The following is a 24,634-nucleotide window of genomic DNA, read 5'->3' on the forward strand; positions in this document are numbered from 1 at the left end:
CCCAGAATGAAAACACCTGGGTATCAGGCCTGCTTGTCACCAGCTGGCCCTGCACATGGAGACCCATCAGGCTTTTCTGAGTCCAGGTTTCTTATTTCTAGAATTAAATTAATTAGCTTCAATAATTTTCAAGGACCTCCCCCCTCTCCGTCCACGGCATCATTGATTATTTGACTCTATTTGTCTTGTCGATATAATAAAGATACTTTTAACTAGAATCTAATAAAACGGTACCAAATTTTGAACTGGTCTGTTGGTGAAAACTGCACTGTCAACTACTATTTTTATGTATATTTTTAGAGGTCAAAGCTAACCCTTTCGGTGCTCCAGATAATTGGACAAGGGAGGGAGAAGAGCCAGGAGCCTCTTATAAAATACGTTGGAAATTTGAAACTAAAGCATGCTTTCGTTACTACCTGTGCACACAATGTTTTTGTTTGCATAAGCATTTTTGTGAGATGTTGGAACGAATTTCATTTTTCATCCTTGACAACAGATCCTAAAGCATGTCTTGTCCACCCCCGACCCCCAAAGAAAGGGGGTCAAGATTGAGGGAGAGGAAGTACACTGCATAAGGAGAGCACCCTTAACTCTGGCAAGCAGATCCAAACACGTTTAAATATATAAAATGTAAGCCAGCCACTGAAGACTATAATTCGGCATCCTAGCTATTTACATCTGCACGCTCAATACTCTTGTCCAGACCCGGAACGACTGCAGTGACCCCCAGCCAGGTCTCTGCCACTAGTCCGCCCTTTCCAACCACCTTCCATACTGCTGAGAAGGAGTCCTGGTGGCACAATGGTTGAGCACTCAGCTGCTAACCAAAAGGTGCGTAGTTGGAACCCACCTAGCAGCTCTGCAGGAGAAAGACCTGGCAACCTGCTCCAGTAAAGATGGCAGCCACCTTTGTCACATGGAGTCACTGTGAGTCAGAATCGACTGAATAGCACCTAACAATGTGCTGCTGAGAGTTAGTGTCCTAGAGTACATATGTCTAATGATGTCATACATCAGCCTGAAGTCCCTCGGTGGCCTCAAGATGATGGTCAGACTAAACGTGGCACGTAAGACCCTCCTCAATATCGCCACTTCTGCCCTTTGCATCTTGTGGTCTAGCCACCCCGGGCAATTCATTGTTTTCTGCAGGAGTGTGGCATGTTTACCCTCCTTGTGTTGTCTGCCCTCTTATTCCCCTGCTGCTGTTCACTTGGAGTCCTGGGGTGGTACAAACGGTTAACACGCTTAGCTGCTAACCAAAAGTTTAGATGCTCAGTTCCATCCAGAGGTACCCCAGAAGAAACGCCTCACTCTCTACTTCTGCAAAATCCGCCACCGAAAACTCTGTGGAGCACATTTCTTCTCTGACACTCGTGGAGGCACCTTGAGTCGGAGTTGACTCCATGGCAACTGGCTTGGTTTGGTTTTTTGGTTGTTCACTTGGCAAGCTTGTCTTCTATCCTTGAAAGCCTAGCTTGACTGTTTTTTGCTTCAAGAAGTCTTCCTCACTCTCCCAGGCAGAGTTAGATGTTCCTTTCTCTTATCAAAACATCTACTTCGTATGAAAAGAACCTCCAAACATAAAGCAGCACCCCCTAGTTGGTAAACAAAAATACCATCTGCTTGTAGACCTGAAGGTTTCTCTGCTCCCTCCCAGTCCACTGTGAAACTCAGTTGATTTGAGGTTCCAAGTCCTAGGAGCCCCGGTGGCACAGTGGTTAAGTGGTCAGCTGCTAACTGAAAGGTCAGTGGTTTGAACCCACCAGTGGCACCATGGGAGAAAAGACCTGGCAGTCTGCTCCAATAAAGATTACAGCCTTGAAAACCCTATAGGGTAGTTCTCCTCTGTCCTATAGGGTTGCTATGAGTTAGAATTGACTCGATGGCACAGAACAGTCCTTTACTACCTGCTCAAGGAAGCCCCCTGCTGGCACCTCTGCTGCCATACACCATCCCGATTTTTCCTCTATGAAGAAATGAATTTGAGAAACCATTTTCTAGAGCAGGTGCCTTAAATATGGAAGTACCAGATGTTTTAGGTTAGAAAAGCTTTCAAAACACCGTAGGGTGATCATAGAAGGTGATTTCAGAGCTCAGAGTCCTTAACCCAGTCATTGCAGAGGTTTTCAGGATCCAGTAAACACCGTACTGTGTAAGCTCTTGAGGGCAGTGAGCAGTCCAGATGTCTGCATGGACAGGGGCAGACGGTAACGCGAACCCAGTGTCGGGGGTGAATGGTCTCCTATGGGCAGCATCAACCACAACAGCCTTGCCCTTTCTGACCATTAGGTACCCTGTACCATTAGGTGGAAGGATCACTGGTAAGAAAGTTAGACTTTGAAGTGGTTGTGCAGGATTTTTCCAAGTCAGTGACCCTTCCTTTAATCCTGGATCACACATGGTGCCACAGGGATCGGCCAGGTGGTAAGAGGCGGGAGCGCCTGAGAGCCTTTGCCGTGTGTGACACTTTCTTCTGATCCTCCTTCCCCAAACCCAGTGTGAATTTTTCTCCTAACTTTAGACTCTGAGGTATATCCTTTTTTAAAAAAAAAAAAAATTTTATATTTGAGATGTAGTTCTCATACCATAAAATCCACCATTTTAAAGTGTACAGTGCACCAGTTTTTAGGATATTCACAACATTGTGTGACCATCACCACTATCTAATTCTGGAATATTTTCATCATCCCTGAAAGAAACTCCGTGCCCCTTGGCAGCAACTCCTCGAACTTCCCCTCGCTCCGCCCCTGGTAACCACTCATCTACTTTCTGTCTCTCTGGATTTGCTTATTGTGGACATTTCAGGTAAATGGAATCATACATTATGTGGTCTTCTGTGACTGGTTACTTTCACTAATGTAATGTGTTCAAGGTTCATCTGTGTTGTGACGTGCATGTATCAGTTACATTGTTTCTTTTTATGGTTGAATAAATTTCCTCATATGGCTGTATCACATTTTGTTTATCCATTCATCAGGTGATGGCTATTTCAGTTGTTTCCACTTTGGGGCTATTATGGCTGATGCTGCTGTGAATATTCACGTTTTCGTGCAGACACATGTTTCCAATTCTTTTGGGTCTATACCTGGTAGTGGAATTGTTGGGTAACTTAGCAAGGACTGCCAAACTGCTTTTTGCAGCGCCAAGATGCCTTCTTACTATTCTCATGGCACTTGCCACATTCTGCTTGTCTTACAGCTACTTACTGTGTGTCCTAGTCCCCGTCTAGCATATAGCCCTGAAGGCATGTTGTTGTTGTTGTGTGCTTTTGAGTTAATTCTGACTCATAGTGACCCTAAAGGACAGAGTAGAACTGCCCCAGAGGGTTTCCAAAGCTGTAATCTTTGCAGGAGCAGATCACTAGATCTTTTCTTCCACAGAGTGGCTAGTGGGTTTGAACTGCTGGCCTTTCAGTTAGCAGCAGAGTGTCTTAACCATAGACTGTCTTAAACATTTTTTTATCTCATGCAAGATCTAGCACTAGGCCTTGTGTTGTGTGTACATGTATACATATATACACCCACACACACATACCAAAACCAAACCAAACCTATTGCCATTGAGTTGATTCCAACTCATAGCAACCCTATAGGATGGAGTAGAACTATCCCTCAGGGTTTCCAAAGCCATAATCTTACAGAAACGAATTGCCACCACATCTTTTTCCTGCAGAGTGTCTGGTGGGTTCGAACCCCTGACGTCAGTTAGCAACCAAGTGCTTTAACCACTGTATCCCGAGGGTTCTGCATATATAGTGATAGCTGTGAGTTGACTGTGTGGAGAGTGTGTGAAGTGAGGGGCTACATTCAAAACCAACTCCCTAGTCCCCTGTGACACTATTAAGAGCCAGTGATAAGTAATTGATATTTTTGTGGTTGTTAGCTACCATTGAGTCAGCCCCTGACTCATGACAACGCCATGCACAACAGAACGGAACGCTGCCTGGTCCTGTGCCATCTCCATGGTGGGTTGCAGGCTGGACTGTTGTGATCCGTAGGGTTTTCACTGACTGATTTTTGGGAAATCTCCAGGCCTTTCCTCCTAGTCCTCCTAGTCTAGCTTGCTGTAAAAGCTCTGCTGAAATCTGTTCAGCATCATGGAAGTACACCAGCCTCCGCTGACAGAGAGGTGGTAGCTGCGTGTGAGTTGCACTGGCTGGGAGTTGAACCCGTTCTCCCCCATACCAAAAAAACACCATTGCTATGGAGTCGATTCCAACTGCCGCTGAGCCACCACTGCCTCAGTAATTGATATTCTTAGCACTTGATGTTTTTACTTCCTGATATTTTCCTAGGAAGTCTCTTTACCTCTCCAGGCCTCACTTTCCTCCTTTCTAAACTGAGAGACCTGGATTGGATGCTGTCTTAGGGCCTTTCACCTTGAGTCCGTGTAGCATAGTAGTTGAGAGGACAAACTTCAGAGTTCAGATCCTGGCTCCAGGGTTTATTAGCTGTAGGATAGGAGGCCAGTTTATTTAACTTCAGTTTCTCCACCTGTGGAATAGAGATGGTAATAATAAGTATTTCATAGAGTTATATTGAATATTAAATAAACTACCAAAATTAAAGCACTTGGAACAATGCCTGGCTTATTAGTAAGGGTTTAGTACTGTTAGGAGTTATTATTCTTCTTTAATACATTTTTTGTTTCTCTTAAATTCATATATTCTACCCAGAAACTTTCAAGCTTTATGAGATTTCTAGTTGGAAATTTCAAGTAATTAAGCAAGAATTTTAAAATATCAGAAGGTATGGTATTATGGTATTATCTTATTAGACCCCAGGGTCCAAACCCATAGCTATCGAGTCGATTCCAACTCATAGCGACCCTATCGGACAGAGTAGAGCTGCCCCATAAGGTTTCCAAAGCTGTAATTTTTACAGAAGCAGACTTCCACATCTTTCTCCTGTTGAGTGACTAGTGGGTTTGAATCTCCGACCTTTTGGTTAGCTGCCGAGCACTCAACCACACCACCAGGACTACTTAGATCAAAGTGTAGGGGGAAATACTCTTTTATCATGAGAGACACAGTAATCTAAGCACACGTTTTTAAAGTCTTTCTTAATGTTAACATCTAATGTTATATATTCTGTTCATATAAAACCAAACCCGTTGCCACTGAGTCGGTTCCGACTCATAGCGATCCTATAGGACAGAGTAGAACTGTCTCATGTGGCTTCCAAAGAATGACTGGTGGATTCGAACTGCCAACCTGTTGGTTATTGGCCAAGCCCTTAACCACTACGCCACCAGGGCTCCGTATTCATATTGTGTATACATTATAACCTTTAATATTTTTTTTAATGGGAGGAAAATCAGATACTTTATTAAAAACTTCTAGCAAATAAAAAAATTGTCTGTTCTTAGTAGGAAAAGAGGTTGTTATATGAGAGATTCCAATACTTTTGTGGCATTCTGAAAGTCTTTTGCTAATCATAATAAAAATTAATGTTGTTGATTGATTTGAAATCAGAGAATGCAGAGTACCAGAAAAATTGGATTGGGCATTTTGATTTAAATATAAGAATTCCCTTGTATCCATTTTTATTTCTGCAGTATTTTCTTCTCTGAGCCTTGGCCTGCTTCCAGAACGATCTGCTACTCTAATGGTATATGAAGACGTTGTCCAAATAGTATCAGGATTCCAAGGTATGTTTAATAATTAAAAAGGGAAGAGATGGTAGCTTTGGAGCCAACTACTGAAATCTTATAAGGGACCAGTGTATTGTCAGATACCAATAGCAGTACATTTATCTACAGTTGAGACCTAGTATCTGTTGTTCCTATGGGTACACAGCCCATTTGAATGTTAGTTACGTCATGAGCTATAATCTTATTTGTTTTTAGGCCCAGCCTCTAAGTTTGTGAAGAAAAGAAGGGGATCTACCCCTTTCCACCACTACATCTCACTCTTCTTCAAGAGGAGAGAGCATTAATCTCGTTTAGTCAGAGTCCAGCACACTGCTTGGGCCTCATTAGTGAACAGGGCCACTCTTTTAAAAGGTGCATAAGCATTGGAGTGAGGCCTTTTCTCTCTCTTGCCTGCTTCTTTTTCAATCAGTCTCGCATGTAGGGATGTCTGTTAAAGTGACCTAACCCTTTCTGACTCCCTGTTGCTTTTGCAGAGGAAACTAGTACAGAAGGCTTGAGGGATTTGCCCTTTAGTGATATCGGGGATTGGACTGGGAATAATGCTGGTGTAAAACCTGTTTTTGTGCCAAGAAGATCATTTTATTCCATCTAAATAATGGGCCTGAGAATGATAGTTCCTGGCTTTTCGTGTTCTTATCAGATTCTTATTTATTTATTTAATTCCTTTATTTTAATACCATTTTACACCATTCATTCTCTACCTAGCCAAAGTCACGTGCCATTTGCAAATGAAGTGAATTCATTTATTATTGTGTAGCTATGGGGAGCACATAGAGCTGCCTGTGATGGTTAAGGTTACGTGTCAACTTGGCTGGGTCATGATTCTTAGTGGTTTGGTAGTTATGTAATGATGTGATTTAGCAGTTATGTAATGATATAATTTGGCAGTTGTGTAATGATGTAGTCATCTTCCATTTTGTAATCTGATGTGGTCACCTTCCATTTTTGCATAATGCTGATTTCACATAACAACCTGGACTTTGGAACCTAACTGTGTTGATCAGTGAGAAGAGGGTGTAGAAGCATCTAGCAGCATATGCGACTCAAGTTTGGAGGAGAAAACAAGACTAGAAATAGAATTGGGAGTCATCTATACAGTAAAAGCTGTGAGTTTTATAGTTTTCTTTCTCCTCCCTAAGAGACAGCAGAGGACCTAGGCCTGAGTCTTCAGCATCCTTTCACATTAGGACCACACTGTAGCCTAATAAGCACATTGGCTTCTGTACCCTCCAAACTTTCTGTTACTGTTTCACAACTAAAAAATGGTGGTTTTTCTTGGAAGCGAGGAAACAATTTTGCTTCTACCTCATGTTCATCACTAAAGCAGGAAAATTCAGCCTGTAAAATCTGGCTGAACCTTTTTGGTTTCTATCAGAACCTCACCCATTTGGAAATGACAATGAGAGACAAAAAGTTGGCCTTGATATAGACAAGCCTGATCACCCTTTTATTTCAGGCTATAGAGTAGGATATTCAGAGGAGAATTTAAAACTGGGGAGGAATGCCTGGTGAGTTGACAGGAGCTCTTCAAACACCAGATGGAGATTGTGAGTCACCTGGGCTAGTCTTCCTGTTGCTGTAGCGTCTGATACTGCTTTGCATGTCCTGAGCAACACAGCACCATGGAGCCTGCCAGCAACCCAGAACTAGTGCTCTTAGAACTCTGTTTATTCTGATCAGATCTATTGTTTCTGGGTAGCGTGCCCACGGGCAAGGACCTGGCATGAAAGACGGAGTTTGACTAACATGTCCCGGCAGTTATATATTGTGTTTTCATTTTAGATATACCTTAAGAACCTTTTTTTTCCTACAGCTTTGCACGCTTTGGTTTTTAATTTAAAAAACTGGCTACCTGCTTGTGCTCATGCTGTCCTAAGGGCTTCTACAGCTACGAAAATTATCATCACTTGCTCATGAATTTAAAATTCTTGCTCGCCCTTTTAGCTGGTCCTTCCCCTACGGTTTTTCCTCAAAACTAGTCATTATCTAATGTCTTAGCCATTCTCATTCTTATTGTAGTTTTATTTAGCCTTCTCTGAATCACTCATTCTTTCCTTGAAATGTTGGTCTACCACCATAGCCTTAGGTAGAAAGTCCTCAAGTAGCTGGGCAGCTAGGCGCTGTGGTGTGGACCTGCCCTTTGGCTATCAGGCAGCCCAGTCAGTGTCCAGAGGGAGGCAGCTAGGGGTGTGGCTTTGCTGGGCCTTCAAAGAGGAGAAGAGCCAGACTACAGACCGTAATGGCACATCCTCCAGTAGAACCCAGCCCCCACTGCTTTCCCAAACCCTTACCCTGTGTCCCCTGGCACCCAAAATATACCTTCAGCAAGCTCCCTTCCACCTCTTCTCTGAACATTGCCTCCTCTTCCTGATCTTAAATGTCCCAGAGGACACAGCCTTCCCTGCACCTTCTCAAATGGAAACTGGTTTTTCACTCTGTAAGTCCCCTCCTTGCTCCCCGTTAACTCTTTTAAGTTACTTCTCCTTCCTCCTACTACAACTTTAGCTCCGTGGAAGCTGGCTATACCACTCTCCAACCATCTTTTGGTTAATTTTCCTCCTGGCTCCCTGACTTCTTTTTACCCTGCTCCTGTAATTGTTGCTTGGTGACTTTAGCATATGTGTGGATGTCACAGTCCATTATTGTAATCGCTCCCTTGAAGATGCCTTCAACGATCTGGACACTGTCATCTTTGCCTGACTGAATAAATTCTGACCCTGGTTGACCTCATCTACTCATGTCTACACCCAAACAGCTGAATATGACTAGAGAAAACCTCACAGTTGCATAGACTGGTTGTACATCAAGTTCATGACCACAGATCTCAAATGCACACCCATCCCTGTAGGACAGAGTACACTTCCTAGTAATTTGTTTTCTGACTCTCTGTGATGACAATTTCATACCCTCCCTTCTGTCTTCAGGCTTCCTGTATGTGCATTCGTCTCTCACTCTCTGCATTAATGACATCCCTATATACTTCACCCAGAAAATAGAAACTGAGAACCTTCATATTCCCACCACTAAATCTGCAAACCTACCTGATTGCCTAATATTGCACTGGAAGAAGCGCCACTGTTTCCATTGTGCCAGTCCTTCTGTTAGTGCTCTAGATCTTTCTTTCCTAGTGACTCCGTACTTCTGTAATGTTTCCCTCTCTTTCCTGCACCACCAATTTCTCCCACCCTGTAGTGGGAAACCTGTTGTCGTTTGAGTCGATTCAGACTCACAGTGACCCTATAGGACAGCATGGAACTGCCCTCATAGAGTTTCCAAGGAGTGACTGGTGGATTCAAACTGCTGACCTTTTGGTTAGCAGCTGAGATCTTAACCACTGTGCCACCAGACTCTCTATGAGTTGGAATCAACTTGACGGCAACGGGTTTGTTTGTTTTTTTCATAGTGGGAAAACACATTAATGTTCATGCATCTTTGAGACCCCTCCGATGACCATATTCTGCCTGAACAACTGCCTGTTGTTTCTGCTGACCTCCTGAAAGAATTGTCTACACTCACCATCTCTGTTTTCTCGCCTCTCATTTACTCTTCAGCATACTCCAATCTGGTTTTCTTCCTCAAACCCTGATAGAAACTGCTTTGTCAGAGTCACAACCCTCCCTATTACCAAACCCCAAAGATATTTCTCTCTTCATCCCCCTGGACATCTCTGCAGCATTCAACAGAGATGACTAATCACTCTTTCTTGAAACACTTTCTTTCTTCTCTGGAGACTCCAATGACTGTCCTGGGCCTGTATTTCCTCTTTCTGGTACTTTCTCCCTAGATAATCTCAGCTATGGCTTTAAATGCTATGTATATGCTGATTACTCCCAGTTTTATATCTCCAGCCCAGAGTCTTCCCTTGAGGTGAAGGCTCAGAGCCAGCTGCTTATTCGACGTCTTTTCTTGGATGCCTGGTGGACATCTCAAACTTATCGTATACACGTAGAACTCTTGATTTTTTTTTTTTACCCTCCATCTCAGTAAATGGTATTAATATAGACATAATTGTTCAAGCCAAAAGTCTAGAAATGATCCTTCATTCTATTCTGCTCACATCCAGGCCTTTTGCAGAGTCTCCTCCCCTATCAGAGTTGCTGCTTTATGAATCTGAGACACCACCGTTTCCTTCCTGAAGCACCACAGTAGGTTTTTAACTGGTTGTCCTCTTTCTGCTCTTGGTGTTCTATAATCCAGTTTTCACAAAGTTAAAAGTGATCAAGGTACTTTGTTTAAATTCTGCAGTGGTTTCCCACTGTACTTAGAATAAAATAAACTCCTTACACTCAGGGTTGGGCAGTCCCCTAGCCCTGAGCCTCTGTCTGGCTGCTGCATTAATAAAGAAGGGTTAGAGGTCCCAGCATTTATACACACAGGATTTCCCACAGACCAGGTTGCTTGCACCCCTTCCATGTATACCTTTTAAGCCTCACAATATCCATTGGTGACCTCTTTTCTCCTTCCCAGTCACCTTTGACATTTGTTGTACCCACGTTTCCCTTTGTTTAGATGCTAAAGGAGCAGAGAGTGATCCCCTTCCAGGCTTTTCTTCCTGGGAGTGGTATGGTTCTAAGAGAGGTGTTTGTGACAAGGGCTGACGTTACAGTCCCCAGGGCCTGTAGCTATGGTCACCCTGTAGTTCATCATGCCTGCCAGACATCCCCATTACTACCTGCTCTACTCCTCACTGTTGCCCCACCAGCCCTGATACCAAGCTTTCTCCTCTCAGGGTTCTGAGGGCATTCATGAAGGACGTGATCCCAGCATCCATGTCACATGTACTTTGTGAGCAGTCACCTCCTCCCCACACGAAGCAGTTGTGTATGACCCTTATCTCCTGTCTTTAACATCTCCATGAGTCAAATATAGTTACAGTGAGCCTGCCCCTGGTAACCTGAGTTATTCCACAGTCATTATCCCTGTGCCTACAGTCCATTGCCACTGCCATATGCTTGTAAATCTACCTGAACCACTGCAGTCACCCATAGCTGGTATCCTGGTCTCCATCCATTGAGTTAGGATTGGAGCTGATCTTCAGAAAAATAAACTGCACTTCTAACTTCTGACTTGTAGTATCCCCTTTCCAATGCACCTTTCACTCAACTGGCATTTTAATCGTCTTGAAGCAGAACTGCAGTTCTTTCGCTCCTTTCAATGGCTTCACTTTGCCTGCAGAATAAAATCCAGTCTCCTTGCATAGCACTCAGAGGCCCCCATGATCTGGCCTCAGCCTCCCTTCTAAGTGTACTTCTCCTCCATGTACTGTGTTCTAGCTTAACTCAATTTCTTTTTCTGTTTTCACCTGGGATACTCCACCCTGTCTTCAGACCCTCCTGTTATCGAGGACAGCTTAAATGCCACATCCTCCAGGAGGTCTTTCTGTCTCTTCATTGAGATGTGAGTCATGCTGCCTGTGGATTATGCTCTGTGTCATGTGACCCCATCCCTCTAGGCTATGGCTGTTGAGCCTGGAGTGGACACCTGACTAAGGGTAACCAGTAGATAGTATAGCCAGGGCTGTGAATTGACTGAGAGAGATGCACTGGACCCATCAGCTCTTCTTTCTTTTCCTTTTGCTGGAATTGAATTAAGAACCAGAAGAGGTGAGAATCACAGCTAAATGGCCATAAGGTACAGGTTGGACCTGAGACCATGCCAGTCCACCTATGAGCCACAGTCAGAAGGGAAAAAAAGCTGTGAGTAAGCAGAGGAAGCCAGTTAATAATTGGTCAGGATGAACCAGACATGGGACTTAGGTGGAGACGTGTTAATGGCACAGCATTAGAGTGAAACCTACAAACTCCTGCTATTGTCATCCCTAGAGCTGCCCCATCCAAGCACCAGCAGTTCCAGCTCTTGTGCCCTCAGTGACCTCTGGTTCCCATCCTTTCATTCCCATAAACCCCTGTTCTCTTACTGTCCCACATGTCCTTATAAGTAACCCAAAGTGGTGCGTTAAAACAACCCCCTGGACCATGGTCTTGGGGAACATCTAGCTCAATTGGCATAACATAGTTCATAAAGAAAATGTCCTACATTCTGTTTTGAAGAGTAGCATCTGGGGTCTTAAAAGCTTGTGAGCAGCCATCTAAGGTAGTCCACTGGTCTTACGCTGTCAGGGGCAAGGGAGAATGAAGAAAACCAAAGACACAAGAGAGTTTAGTCCAAAGAACTAATAAATCACAGCTACTACTCCTCCTCCAGACTGAGTCCAGCACAACTAGACGATGCCCGGCTACCACCGCTGACTGCCCTGACAGGGATCACAATAGAGGGTCCCCGACAGAGCTAGAGAAAAATGTAGAACAAATTCTAACTCACAGTAAAGGACCAGACTTACTGGCCTGACAGAGACTGGAGAAACCCCAAGAGTATGGCCCCCAGACACCCTTTTAGCTCAGTAACGAAGTCACTCCTGAGGTTCATCTTTCAGCCAAAGATTAGACAGGCCAGTGAAACTAACTGGGCACACCATCCTCCCAGAGGCAAGGACCAGAAGGCAGGAGAGGACAGGAAAGCTGGTAATAGGAAACCCAAGGTTGAGAAGGGGAGAGTGTTGGTATGTCATGGGGTTGGTAACCAGTGTCACAAAACAGTATGTGTACTAATTGTTTAATGAGAAGCCAGCTTGTTTTGTAAACCTTTATCTACAGTACAATAATAAAAAATAATAAAAAACCCTCCAGCTAGAGATGCTAAATATTTTTATGACCCCTCCCTTCCTACTGTATTTGGTGGTATACCTTTCCTGTCCAACTAAAATATAAAAACTTGAAGGGCAGTGACTGTGTCATGTCATCTTCATCTAAATATCCCAGGGCCCGGTCCCATGCCCGCTTCGTAATAGGTACTCAGTAAGCAATTCATTGACTTGAGTAAACAAATAGAAAAATAGAAACAGTCAAAATCCTGCTGCTTTTTGTACTTCCTGCATAGACTGCTCACTCCAAGTTCAATTGTTTTCTTTGTTGTGACTGCTAAGAAAAGTGCAGTTGAGACACACACACTTATATACATACACACCACACACACATGTGCACATATATGCGTGCACACATACACATGCATGCATGCACAGTAGTTGGATAGCTTGCTCTCTCTAATGTGCAAGCAGCATGATCACATTATAAGCCCAAGGAGGTAAGTCATTCTGGTGGTTTCTGTTCCAGTTAATTTATTCAGCCTATTTTTTTTTTTTTTTTTTTTAATATGCCACAGCCAGAAACTAGCTGGGAATCGTTTCTTCCTTTTTATAATCTCATTTCCATCCTAGCTTTTCAAAGTGACAGAAACTTTGCTGTTAATTTGCTAATTTATCATACTTCTGAAGTTTGATCCTGTTTAGTTATACTGTTCCTTGTCTCAGTGGGCTCGAAGAATGAGAATAATGATACAGTGTACTTTTATTTAAGTTTTCTTAATGAGTTGGAAGGAAAGCCACCTGTAGGTAATGCTTGACTTTTGCCACTCTTAGGCTTTTCTGTTCTATAAAATCAATACAATACTGAATTTATAAGTGATATGTTAATTTTTTATTCTCAAACAAGTCAAGTTTAGTTAGTGTTTTTTTTTTATGGATTCAGAGGAGGAAAATATAAACTCTTGCCTGCTCAGAAATATAAGTACTGAAAGGCCATTTGAATGTTAGTGTGTTGTTTTGATGACATAATGTCTCAAACAGTCCTGAGAAAAGTAGTAGTAGTATGATGACAGTTTGCTTATGAAACTGCGTACATGTTATGTGCATATTTTTAGATTATGCCTCATTGCTTGGCTTTATGTGACACTAAAGTAAAAGCTTTGAAAGAATGAAGGCCACTGGCTGGGGGAGGAAGAGTGGAAGCCATTGTTCTTAGACAGGTGCGTAATGCTTCAGTTGAAAATGTTTATGGCCAAATAAAATAGAGAAAAACTCTTTCTTTTTTTTGGTGTTGTTGTTGAGAACATACTCAGCAAAACAAACACGAATTCCACAGTTTCTACCTGTACAATTCAGTGACATTGACTGCATTCTTTGAGTTATGCGACCATGCTCACCCGCCTTTTCTGAGTTGTTCCTCTCCCGTTAGCATAAACTCACTGCCCCCCAAGGTTCCTATCTAATCTTTCAAGTTGCTGCTGTCAATTTGATCCCACATAGATGGTTCTTGAAAGAGCTTAATGCTCAAAACAGACCTTTTTTACTAATTAAGGGAAACTATTGTTTGGTTGGAAACCCTCATGGTGTAGTGGTTAAGTGCTATGGCTGCTAACCAAGAGGTCGGCAGTTCAAATCTGCCAGGTGCTCCTTGGAAACTCTATGGGGCCGTTCTACTCTGTCCTATAGGGTCGCTATGAGTCGAAATCGACTCTACGGCAGCGGGTTTGGTTTTGGTGGATTTATTGTTTGGTATGGAAGCCCTGGTGGCGTAGTGATTAAGTGCTAGACTGTTAACCAAGAGGTCGGCAATTCAAATCCGCCAGGTGCTCCTTGGAAGCTCTATGGGGCAGTTCTGCCCCGTGCTATAGGTTTGCTATGAGTCGGAATTGACTCAATGGCAGTGGGTTTGGTTTTTTACTGTTTGGTTTTAAGAAGATTTCAGGGAATGTTTTTGGTTGAAGGTTTAAAGATATCTCAGGGCAGTAGTTACGGGGTTCATCCAGCTTCCATGGCTCCAGAAAGTCTGGAGTCTATGAGAATTTAAAATTTTCTTCTGTATTTTTCACCCTTTTGATCAGAATTCCTTTATAGAATGTTCAATCAAAATGTTCAGTAATGGTAGCTGAGCACCATCCAGTTCTTCTGGTCTCAGGGTAAAGGAGGCAGTTGTTCATGGAGGCAATTAGGCACATGTTCACTATCATCCTTCCCCCATTCCTTCCTCTGTTGCTCCAGGCAAGAATGGCTAATGAGCGTTTTCCTTTAAAAATAAGACTGCTAGCTTGATTTTTTCTCTGTAGGTGGAATATATGATATCTATTTAAATTCTGATCATACACACCAATAAAACTATTCTCTCATCAGAGAAGGTGAGATCATGCACAGTGCCTTCATACATACGAGGTACATAATAAATGTATGCTTCCAGTAGAATCGACCTTAGCAGCCAATGATCCATTCATTTTAAAAGTGAGGGAAGTGGTAGTGTTGTTATTGTTTTATAAGGAAGCCTGGAAGAGTCTTGTAATAACAGCGTGGTGAATGCAACAGGGACCAGTTTCATACGTGGTAAACTGTAGGGACTTTTCTCCACATAAGCTGTCTTAGAAAATGTGCTCATTGTCCCAAAATACCTGCAAATTGTTTTCAGACTTTTCAATGAGATGCTTAGAAAATGGAAAGAGAGAATGCTTGTGAAATTATTTATAAGAACCATTTTCTTTGAGAGTGTTTTGTACTTTGCTGAAGAATACATTCACATCAAAGCGTTGTGGGGAGAGATTTGGTAGTAATTTCCAAAATTAAAGTCCTAAGATTATTGATAATAAGATATGAATAGTGATGCCGGAATTGTTTGAATTTTGGAGACTAGACTGTGGCAGCCAGCCTGCAGCTCTGGCTTCCAGAGCATCTAGAAAACCTTTCTGCTGTCTCAGGGGAAACGGGGCATTCCATCGACTCAGAGCATGATGACACCAAACAGGAAGGTAAAATAAAGATGCTCCAACTAGTTGGGGCAGCACTGTCATCCAGCCAACAGGCACGACCTAAATCAATGGTCTCCTTTCTCTGCTGAGCCCTCTTCGCTGCTTGGCAGTGCTTCCTTGGCTCTCTAGAGAGTCTCTTTCTGTTCCCCTCCAGGGAAGCTGCTGGGGTAGCTCTCCCACCACACTCCACACCCCCATCCACCTTTATGTCCCCTCTTAGCAATGATCTTGCCTCTTGTTTCACGGAGAAAACAGACGCTATCAGGGAAGGATGCCTTCTGTTTCCTCTTTCCCGCCCCCTTTGTCTAAGAGGAAAGTTCCTGTCGTGACTCCACTCTGTGACCAGTCCTTTCACATTCACGTTGGATCCCTTTCCTTATTGCCTCCTCTTAAACTTCCCTCCATCTGTTCCAATCTCTAGCCTTTCTTTTCTAGTTCTTACTCAGCTCTCAAAATTACTTAAGGCTTTGCCGCTCAAAAAGAAACCCTTCCTAAACCCTGTTTCTTCTTCAAGTTACAGTCTTCTCATTTCCTTTCCCTACTAGACTTTGGAGAAGAAGTTTGTATTCCTTTAACTCCCTTTTCACTTTACCTCATGCGATCTTTAGAAATTTCTCTTGCTACTTCACCAGACATAGTTGCCAAATCCAGCAGCCTATTTTCAGTCCTGATCCTTCTGACTTCTTCACTCTACAGCCCATTCCTTACTTCTTGAATCTCTTTCCTCCTTTGTCTACTCTCTCTGCCCATCTCTTTGTTCATTGCTTCTCAGTCTTCTTCATGATTTCTTACTTTCCTGCCTACCCCTTATTCCAAAAATGTCTTCCAGTTCCAGTCACCTCTTCTGTTTTTATCTCAGTACAACTGACTCTATTTGGAACTTTATCATTTCTTACTTGAACTGTTTCATAACAACCTTCTGGCTCATCACTCCAGACACTCTCCACTTATGGCCATTCCCCACCTTTCCATCAGAGTTGGGTAAAAACGTGATCATTTCATTCCCATACCAACAACTCCCATTGGCTTTCCTCTGCAGACCAACTCAAGTCCACACTCTTGAGCTAGGCATACCATGCCCTTCACAAGCCTCATCTTCTTCCACTTGATCCAATGCTTGACTCAGATGGATTTCTTCAACCTTTCCCACACATGATATACCTTTTTGTATTTCTTTGCTTTCAGACATGTTCTCTTCTCATCTGCTTCTATACAACCTTGAAGACAAAGTTCTCAAATACTATGTATGGAACTTCTTTTCTCCTGGGCAGTTGGTCCTCCTTTTTGAAGTTCCTTCTGTACTTTTTATCATATTTCTCTTATTACAGCATTTAAAACTCCATTATAGTTAAGCCATTTCCATGACTGCCTTCTCTATTCTGAGTTCCTGGGGGGTAAAGGCTTTGTTCTTTTCATCTTTTCAGAATCTATAACTATTACAGAGAAGACTATCTAGGCATGTTATTTGGATTATTGTAGTAAAATATCTAGTGTAGTGATTCTCAATTAGAGGCAGTTTTGTCCCCCAGAGGACATTTGGCAATGTCTGTAGACATTTTTGGTTGTCACAGCTTAGACAGTACTATTGACATCTAGTGATTAGAGGCCACAGATGCTGCTAAACACGCTGCAATGCACAGAACAGGCCCCTACAGCAAAGAATTACCTGGCTCAAAATGTTAATAGTACCAAGATTGAGAAACCCTGATCTAGCTGAGATTAAGACAGAATGTTATTGGAAAATAATGAGATGCAGAGTATAACTAACCTTTACAATCAATTCAATAAGTATTGTTGAGCACCAGCTATGTACAGGACAAGGTGCTACGTGTTTAGCAAAATGCCTGTTTTTAAGGAGCTTTAGTCTAAAAGGGGAGAGATGGGAAATTAATGCTTATCCTACACTGAGTAACATGAGGCATTCTTAGGCACCAGACATATGTCTTCTTGTCTAAATCACAACAACCATATTATGAGACAAGCATGATTCCATTTTAAAGATAAAGAACCTGAAGCCAAAGTCACTCAACTAAGATGATAATAGAAGAAAGATTTAAACCTAGAGCTAAGGACATCAGTTTCCCATGTCCTTTTCTGTTGGTGTGTCCGATTAGGGAGATGTATAGGTATGCAAATAAACATAATACAAGGCACGGTAACAGTGTTGTAAGAGATACAAATAAAGCTTAGAACTTGGGGTGGGACCCAGAAAGGCTATATAAAAAGTGGCATTTGCGATGCATTTGAATGATGTGTAGGATATACAAGTAAAAATGATGGAAAGCCGTTTTGGACATAGACAACAGTATGAGCTTATATGTAGAAACAGAGAGCTGTGTAGTCCTGTGGGGTTGAGGGGCTGGTTGGCAATAAGTCGTGCATCTATTGTGAGGCGAGCATAGTGTAATAGAAAGGGATACAGAGGTTAGAATGAAAAAAATTCATTTCTGCCTCTTCCAAGCAGAGTGACTTGGAGCAAGTCACTTAATTCTGTGGGCCTCAGTTTCTTAATTTACAAAGAGGGGAGAGAGTCCCTTCCTCACATGGTTGCTGTAAATATTAAGTGAAATAATATCTATATAAGAACTTTGTAAATTCTAAAGCACTGGTCTTTGCCTCACATTTAGAGGAGAAGTGTAACAGTAGATAATAGTATAGTACTGGGTATTTTTGTAATAGTATTTAAAAAAATAAAAACCCTTTGCCATCAAGTTGATTTCGACTCATAGCAACCCTATTGGATGCAGTAGAATTGCCCCATAGGGTTTCCAAGGAGCGGCTGGCAGATTCAAACTGCTGACCTTTTGGTTAGCAGCCATAGCTTGCCGTAGCTCTTAACCACTGTGCCACCAGGGCTCCTGTTATAGTATAGTAGTTGATATTTTTGTTTTTGTTGTCATCATCATTGCTAATTTGCTAAATAGTTGTCTTAGTTTCCTAGAGTTGCCATAACAAAATATCACAATATTGATGGTTTTAAAGAACAGAAATGTATTTCCTCACAGTTCTGGAAGCTAGGAGTCTGAATTCAGGGTTGGCAGGACTATGCTCTCTCTCTGTCTGCCCTGGGGGAAGATCCTTTTTTTTTTTGTCTGCTTCAGTTTCTGTAACCCCAGGCATTTCTTGTCCTTTTGTGGCTTGTAGACAGTTCCTCACTCTGTGTGGATCCTCACTATTTTATAAGAGGCCACTCAGAAAGGATCAGGACCTACCGTATTCCAGTGTGGCCTCATCTAATTTAACTGGTAAGATTTGCAAGGAAAGCCCCTCTTTCCCTAAACCAGGTCATATTCACCAGTACAGGGGTTAGGACTTCAGTGTATCTTTTTGGTGGAGACAGTTCAATCCATAACAGTGGTGGTGGTCCATTGAAGGCTTCTGGGCAGGGAAAGGACATGATCAAAGCAGAGTTGTAGAACATTCAGTCTGGCAGTGGTGAGGTGGATGACATGGAAAGAGGTAAGGCTGAAGCAGAGAGACCAGTTAGGAGTTTAGAAGATATTGCAATAGTTCATGCAAGGAGTAATATAGATCCTGACTAGGCTAGAGGCAGAAAAAGAAGGAAAGACAGTGCTAGAAATGTTAATAAGATTGGCCCATCTCAGCATTTGAGTAAATGTGCAAGATAATAGAAAGGTAGAATCTAAAGATGATGACCTGGAATCAAACCTGGATGTTGGGGAGAATGGGATGCCATCTATAGGAATCATGAGATATTGATAAGTGGGAGAGACAGTAGATAATTTTGGAGTGTCAGGTGGGCATCCAGGTAGGGGTGTGTAGAAGGCAGAGGAAAATGCAGGCATGGAGCTTAGAAGAATATTCATGGCTGAAGAGGAACATAACAGATGAGGTTGTGGCAGTGTTGCGGATCAACAAAGAGAGTACAGACACAGCAGAGGCAATTGATGGCAGCCCTTTAGGAATGTTTCATTTGGAGGTTGGAGAAGGAAAATAAACACCTGCAAAAGGAAAAAAACATACAGTCTCTGGAGAGAATGAGAGTGCAGTACCATGAATGCCAAGAAGGAAGGGGTTCATGAGCGGGGGTGGTGAACAGTCGAGCATTGTGAAGAGGTCAGTGAGGATGAAGACTGAGAAATGGTCGTGGGGTTTGCAGATTATACAGTCACCAGTTGACATTTCAAAGGACAGTGTGTGTTGTGGGTAGAGGCCGGATCACAAGGGTGTGGGTAGGAGAATAAAAGGCATTCGCTTACAGGGATAACAGAGTTAAAGTCATGTTGCATTGTTATTTTTCTAGATGGAGAAGAAATGCATGTATTTGTTGGTTGGGAAGGAAAAGCCTGTAGAGAAAGAGGTTGTTGATAAAGTCAAGAAGAGTTGGTTGAGCCAAGTCTTAAAATATAAACAAACAAGCAAAAGTTAGGATAGAGTCTTGGGTTGACCTTGGAAGAAAGTAAGGACACTTTTTTCTCCTGAGACTGAAGTGCCAAAGAGAAGAGGGAAGAAGGAAGTTTTGAAGTGCAAAGAGAGAAAGTGGTGGCCCTAGTAATTGCAGTAAAATAGGGGCTGAGCATTTTTGGGGTGGGGATGGAGCCCTAAGTTTGAGAAGAACAGAGGTTGAAACAGCTGCTATGGGGAATGTGAGAGAGAGGCCTCCAGAGACCCTGAGATGACAGATAGGCTTGTCCAGTCTTGATCTTTCCATCACCACTCAATCAAATCCCCTTCTGAAATGTGTGAAATTTAGTAGTCTTAATACATGAAGATAGGCTTAAGAACATAACCACACCCCTCAGCCCCACCCCTGCACAGCCTCATGCATAGATTTTATTCACACTGTAGCTTAAAAAAAAAAAAAGCTTAGAATAGCTTATACCCTTAAATTCTTGAGATTTTTTTTTAATTTTTTAAATTTTGGTAGAAATATGTATGTAAAACTTTCACTGCTTCAACAATTTTTACATACATAATTCAGTGACGTTGATTATGTTCCTCACATCGTACCACCATCACCACTATCTTTTTCCAAATTATTCTGCCATCATTAGCAGAAACCCCGTGCCCCCTAATCAATGGCTGTCCTTTCCCTCCTCCTTTCCACCTCTGCTAACCACTAAAAAGTTTGATATCTATATATTTGCCTATTTCATATTTCAGATGTTTCTGTGATCATTTCACCAAGCATTGGCTTTGCCTGTCCTCCATGGTGGGAAGCATGTTTGCTTGGTTAGCAGACAGGTAGCTATGTAGTGCCAGCCTCAGTGTGCATCGAATCAGCTATACCAGTCACATCCCTTCGTAGTAAACCTGTCTCAGCCATAGCCCCCTATCTGCCTGATCCCCTAGCCACAGCAGGCAGACCCCAGAGGTCTGACCAGTGATCAAATTGTGGTACGTAAAAATAGCTTTGACAAAGATAGCAACCTTCCCGTCTCACCTGTAAGGACTCAGGTATTCCAACCTGTCATGGATACAAAGAATTGTTCTAGCCTGCGTTCTCCTTTCTGCCTTGATCCTCATGAAGACAAGCTACCTCTTTGCCCTGTGGCATCTTAGACACACCATTCTTTTCTTCCTATGAGCAGAGCTCTTGGCTTCTGCTTTCTCTGCTGTGTGAAACCCAGGCCCTGCTCTGGGGTATATTAACTGAGTTATATCAGGTGCTTTGTTTACACTGAAAAACAGTGGAGAACACAATCTCAGAAAGTTCACCACCACTAAAAAAAAAAGAAAAAAAATGAATAGAAGCAATGACTACTGTTATGTAGTTGGGGGTGAGGAGGTGAAGAAAAGGTTGACTTTGACTTTCAAACTCAGAAGGCAATATGGAAAAGGAGAACGAAGTCAGCAAGCAGCATGCAGAGCCAAGTGAAGAAGAGAAGTGAGGGAACCAAACGGCTCCTAGCAGTGCATAGAGCACTCAAGGTGAGCCTAAGGAGTTTGAACTCTATGCAGACTGAGGAGATGACAGAAGTAAGATATCAGACATTCTGTAAAATCAAAGGAAAAGAAGACAACTAAGAGAAGTTAAAAGATGTATACAGATGGGGGCTAGCGTAGTGACGTGGATTTGTTTTAGGGTTAAAGAATAGGGCACTGGTGGTATAAAACAATCCTGACATACGTGCCCAGGTAGTTTCAGTGGAGGTGACTAGAGTTAGATAGGACTGTCATCACTTTGGGCACCTGATTCCGAAGGCTCTAAATCTGGTCCAGTATTTCATGAACGATTCATTTGAGAAGTCTAATCTGTGACTCTTAGGAGGTAGAGGGCTCTCCGTGATTCTCTACACTTAGCTGGTATGTACCCAACGTAGCCTGCCCCAGATATAAGTTCTGTGTTGGTAGTAAGTCTTTTGGGCTTCTGTGACCTCACCTGTGGGAAGAGAGAATTGGACAAGTTGGTTCTAAATATCACTTATTCTAGAACACTTCTAGATGAGCTTACCAGTTGTAGTCAAGTCACTTCTGACTCATGGTGACGCCATGTATGTAGAGTAGAGCCGCACTTCAAGGGTTTCCAAGGCTGTGGTCTTTTGGAAACAGATCGCCAGGGCTTTATTCTGAGATGCCTCTGGGTGAGTTTGAACTAACAACTTTTCGATTAGTAGTCTAGTGCTCATCCATTGCCATTGAGTCGATTCCATTTCATAGCGACCCTATAGGACAGAGTAGAGCTGCCGCATAGGGTTTCCAAGGCTGTAATCTTTATGGAAGCAGATTGCCACATCTTTCTCCCGCAGAGCTGCTACTAGGTTTGAGCCACCGACCTTTTGGTTAGCAGCCGAGCAACCACTGCACCACCAGGTCCTCCTTATAAATTCTCTGATCCACAGTTAAGAGGACCCTGGAGTAGTATAAAGAGCACTAACTCTGGGCAGGGTAGCCATACTAGGACAGCTGTGGGTTGGGAATAAGGAGCCCCCAGCCAAGCACAGGGGAAGCAGAGCCAACCACAAGACCGGGACAGGTTGCACAATGGCCAGAATGCCAGGTCAGACCATCACTTTTGAGGAACCACCGTATTTTAATCTGGAGAAATTATGTAACTCTCATTTCTATTTATCTTTGCCTTAATGATGCCTTACTGGGTTTGTGCCTATCACTTAGCACCATTTACATCTCATGACTGTCGCCACGGCATCAGATAAAAACAGGTTCAGGTTTTACACTCCAAACAACATCTGGAACAAAGTTAAACTGCAGATGGTGTGACAAGGTAATTGTCTGGGGCCTATTGGCTGAACCTGCCCTTCTGCACAAGGGAATTGAGTTTGGTGAAGGATGCCCAATTCCAAGTCTCATCATAAATCTGCAACATAATCTGTCATGAGTAGGATACACCTGCCAGAATAGGTAGGAGGCCACAGGGCAGCTTCCACAGAAAGAGTGGGGTTAGTTACTGCTGGGTTCTGTTTGCAAATCTTTTCAAGGCTGAGCATCTAATTCCCTTATTCTGTTTCAATTTGATCCGTGGACTGAAACCAGACATTACTGGGAAGATTAAGGATGCATTTGTAACAGCATCAAAGGGTATCTCTTGCAGAAGTTGTTTGTGTAAATAGATTGTCATCTACTTGTTTCATCTACATGAATTTACTTTTCCAAAATGTTACCCTTCTCCATGGGCAAATACTGTGCAGTGAAAAGACTGTTCACAAATAGCACATGGAAAGCTTTTTGTTAAAAAATGAAACAATATCCTGTGTCAAAACAAATGTGACAATGGGCTATTATTTCTATCCACATAATAGCATGTTGTCACATCTTTGCGTCGCAGCATGAATGGGGGGATGGGGAGGAGGTGTGGGAAGGAGTGGAGGTGGGGGAAGGGTGCTTGGATGCTTGGAAACCTTCAAGAAGCACTTCCTGGTTTCCATTTTCTAAATTCAGAAACTGCTCCCTCAGAAGGTAACTCAGAGTTAATTTCTGCAGGTGCCCGGCCACAGCCTCGCGTTCATTTCCAGCGAAGAGCTCTGAGGTTGCCCGAGAACACCAGCTATAGTGATCTGACTGCGTTTCTCACAGCTGCCAGCTCCCCTTCCGAAGTGGACAGTTTCCCTTATTTGCGAGGATTAGATGGAAATGGAACAGGTAATGCGAGACTCTTCTTCTGAACTGGGGCTTCTGTGTTTTAATCTTTATATGGGGCTTTCTTTGCGGCTGCAATGTTAGTACTAAATGGGAGAACTGGACCAGCATTACAGAAGGGGAACTCTTTCTACAGGTTCAAGTTCACGCAACTGTGGTACCTTACGCCAGAGCACTTAGGGAGTTCCATCTGCAGCACTGCAGTGGTTGAACTTTAGTGAATTTGTCACCTTGAACCTCTCTGCTGTTACCCAGTGCCTTAGGAGAGGTTTACATGTGATTTTGAAGAGCATCTTCTCTGAGCTCTCCTTTGTTGGACTAAATAGATTGAATTCAGAGAAATTCTTATAATTGAAACTGTATTTTTAAAAATAGCATAAGATCAAAGTTATGGATTTCCTGCCCTCTATCCTCTGCCACGTCCCACTCTCCCTGGACCATGTGGTTATGGGAGCCGCAGCCTGTGGGGGCAGAGGTGCACAGCCCCACCTACCCCAGTCACGGCTGGGAGGGGAGCTGGGAGATGAGCAGACCACCGCTGGGAGTATTTAGTGGGTGAGCTTCTGCTCTTGGCCCTCCCTCTTCTCTCACATCTCTCCTTTCTCCTTGCTTGTTTTCTCTGCCTTAACTCAGAAGAGTGGTCAGGCTTTGTGTGTTGATTTTGCATCCCCTTCTGACACATCTATAAGTCAGCTCAGTCATTAAAAGCCATCAGCCAAAATATCTGTAATAATGCCTTATCAGAACAAGACTACAAACCTCCAATCACATCCAACAGTGTAGTTCATAGGGCCTTTGGAACTTAAACCCGTAACCGTGGAGTCAATTCTGACTCATAACGACCCTATAGGACAGTGTAGAGCTGCCCCATAGGATTTTCAGGGCTGTAATCTTCATGGAAGCAGACTATCATATCTTTCTCCCTTGAAGTAGCTGGTGGGTGCAGACAGCAGACCTTTCAGTTGGCAGCCAGTGATTAACCACTGCACCACCAGGGCTCCTTCTTGGAACTTAAAGCATCCCCAATCCTCCTGGTAAATGTGGAGGTACCCAGGATTCTGGAGTCCGGAGATGTTTTCATGTCTCCTCCCTTCTTTTTCCCATACTTTAGACTAGATATAAAATTGAAAACCAGGGGCCATTTTTGGTTAAAAATCCTGCTGGGTGAATAAGTTATTACATTTCCCAGGTTCGCTTTTATTTAATTTCACTTAATTTTCCAGTGTTTTACATAAGCTGATTATTCTGAAAAAGTTTTCTAACCTGTAACATCTGATCCACTTCGTAGCATGTTAAT

General features: G+C 42.9%; 1 protein-coding gene across 2 annotated transcripts in view; it reads left to right on the top strand.

The window, feature by feature from the left end:
• FAM171A1 (family with sequence similarity 171 member A1) overlaps positions 1–24,634 on the top strand; it is a 156,154-nt gene that overhangs the window by 94,927 nt on the left and 36,593 nt on the right. For both annotated transcript variants that reach the window (XM_049881927.1, XM_049881926.1), the window contains exons 3-4: positions 5,557–5,649; positions 23,182–23,340. In XM_049881927.1, the coding sequence (XP_049737884.1) occupies positions 5,557–5,649; positions 23,182–23,340 (252 nt within the window). The remainder of the gene's footprint in view (positions 1–5,556; positions 5,650–23,181; positions 23,341–24,634) is intronic.

This window comes from Elephas maximus, chromosome 4, assembly GCF_024166365.1.
Source record: "Elephas maximus indicus isolate mEleMax1 chromosome 4, mEleMax1 primary haplotype, whole genome shotgun sequence".
Lineage (NCBI taxonomy): Eukaryota > Metazoa > Chordata > Mammalia > Proboscidea > Elephantidae > Elephas > Elephas maximus.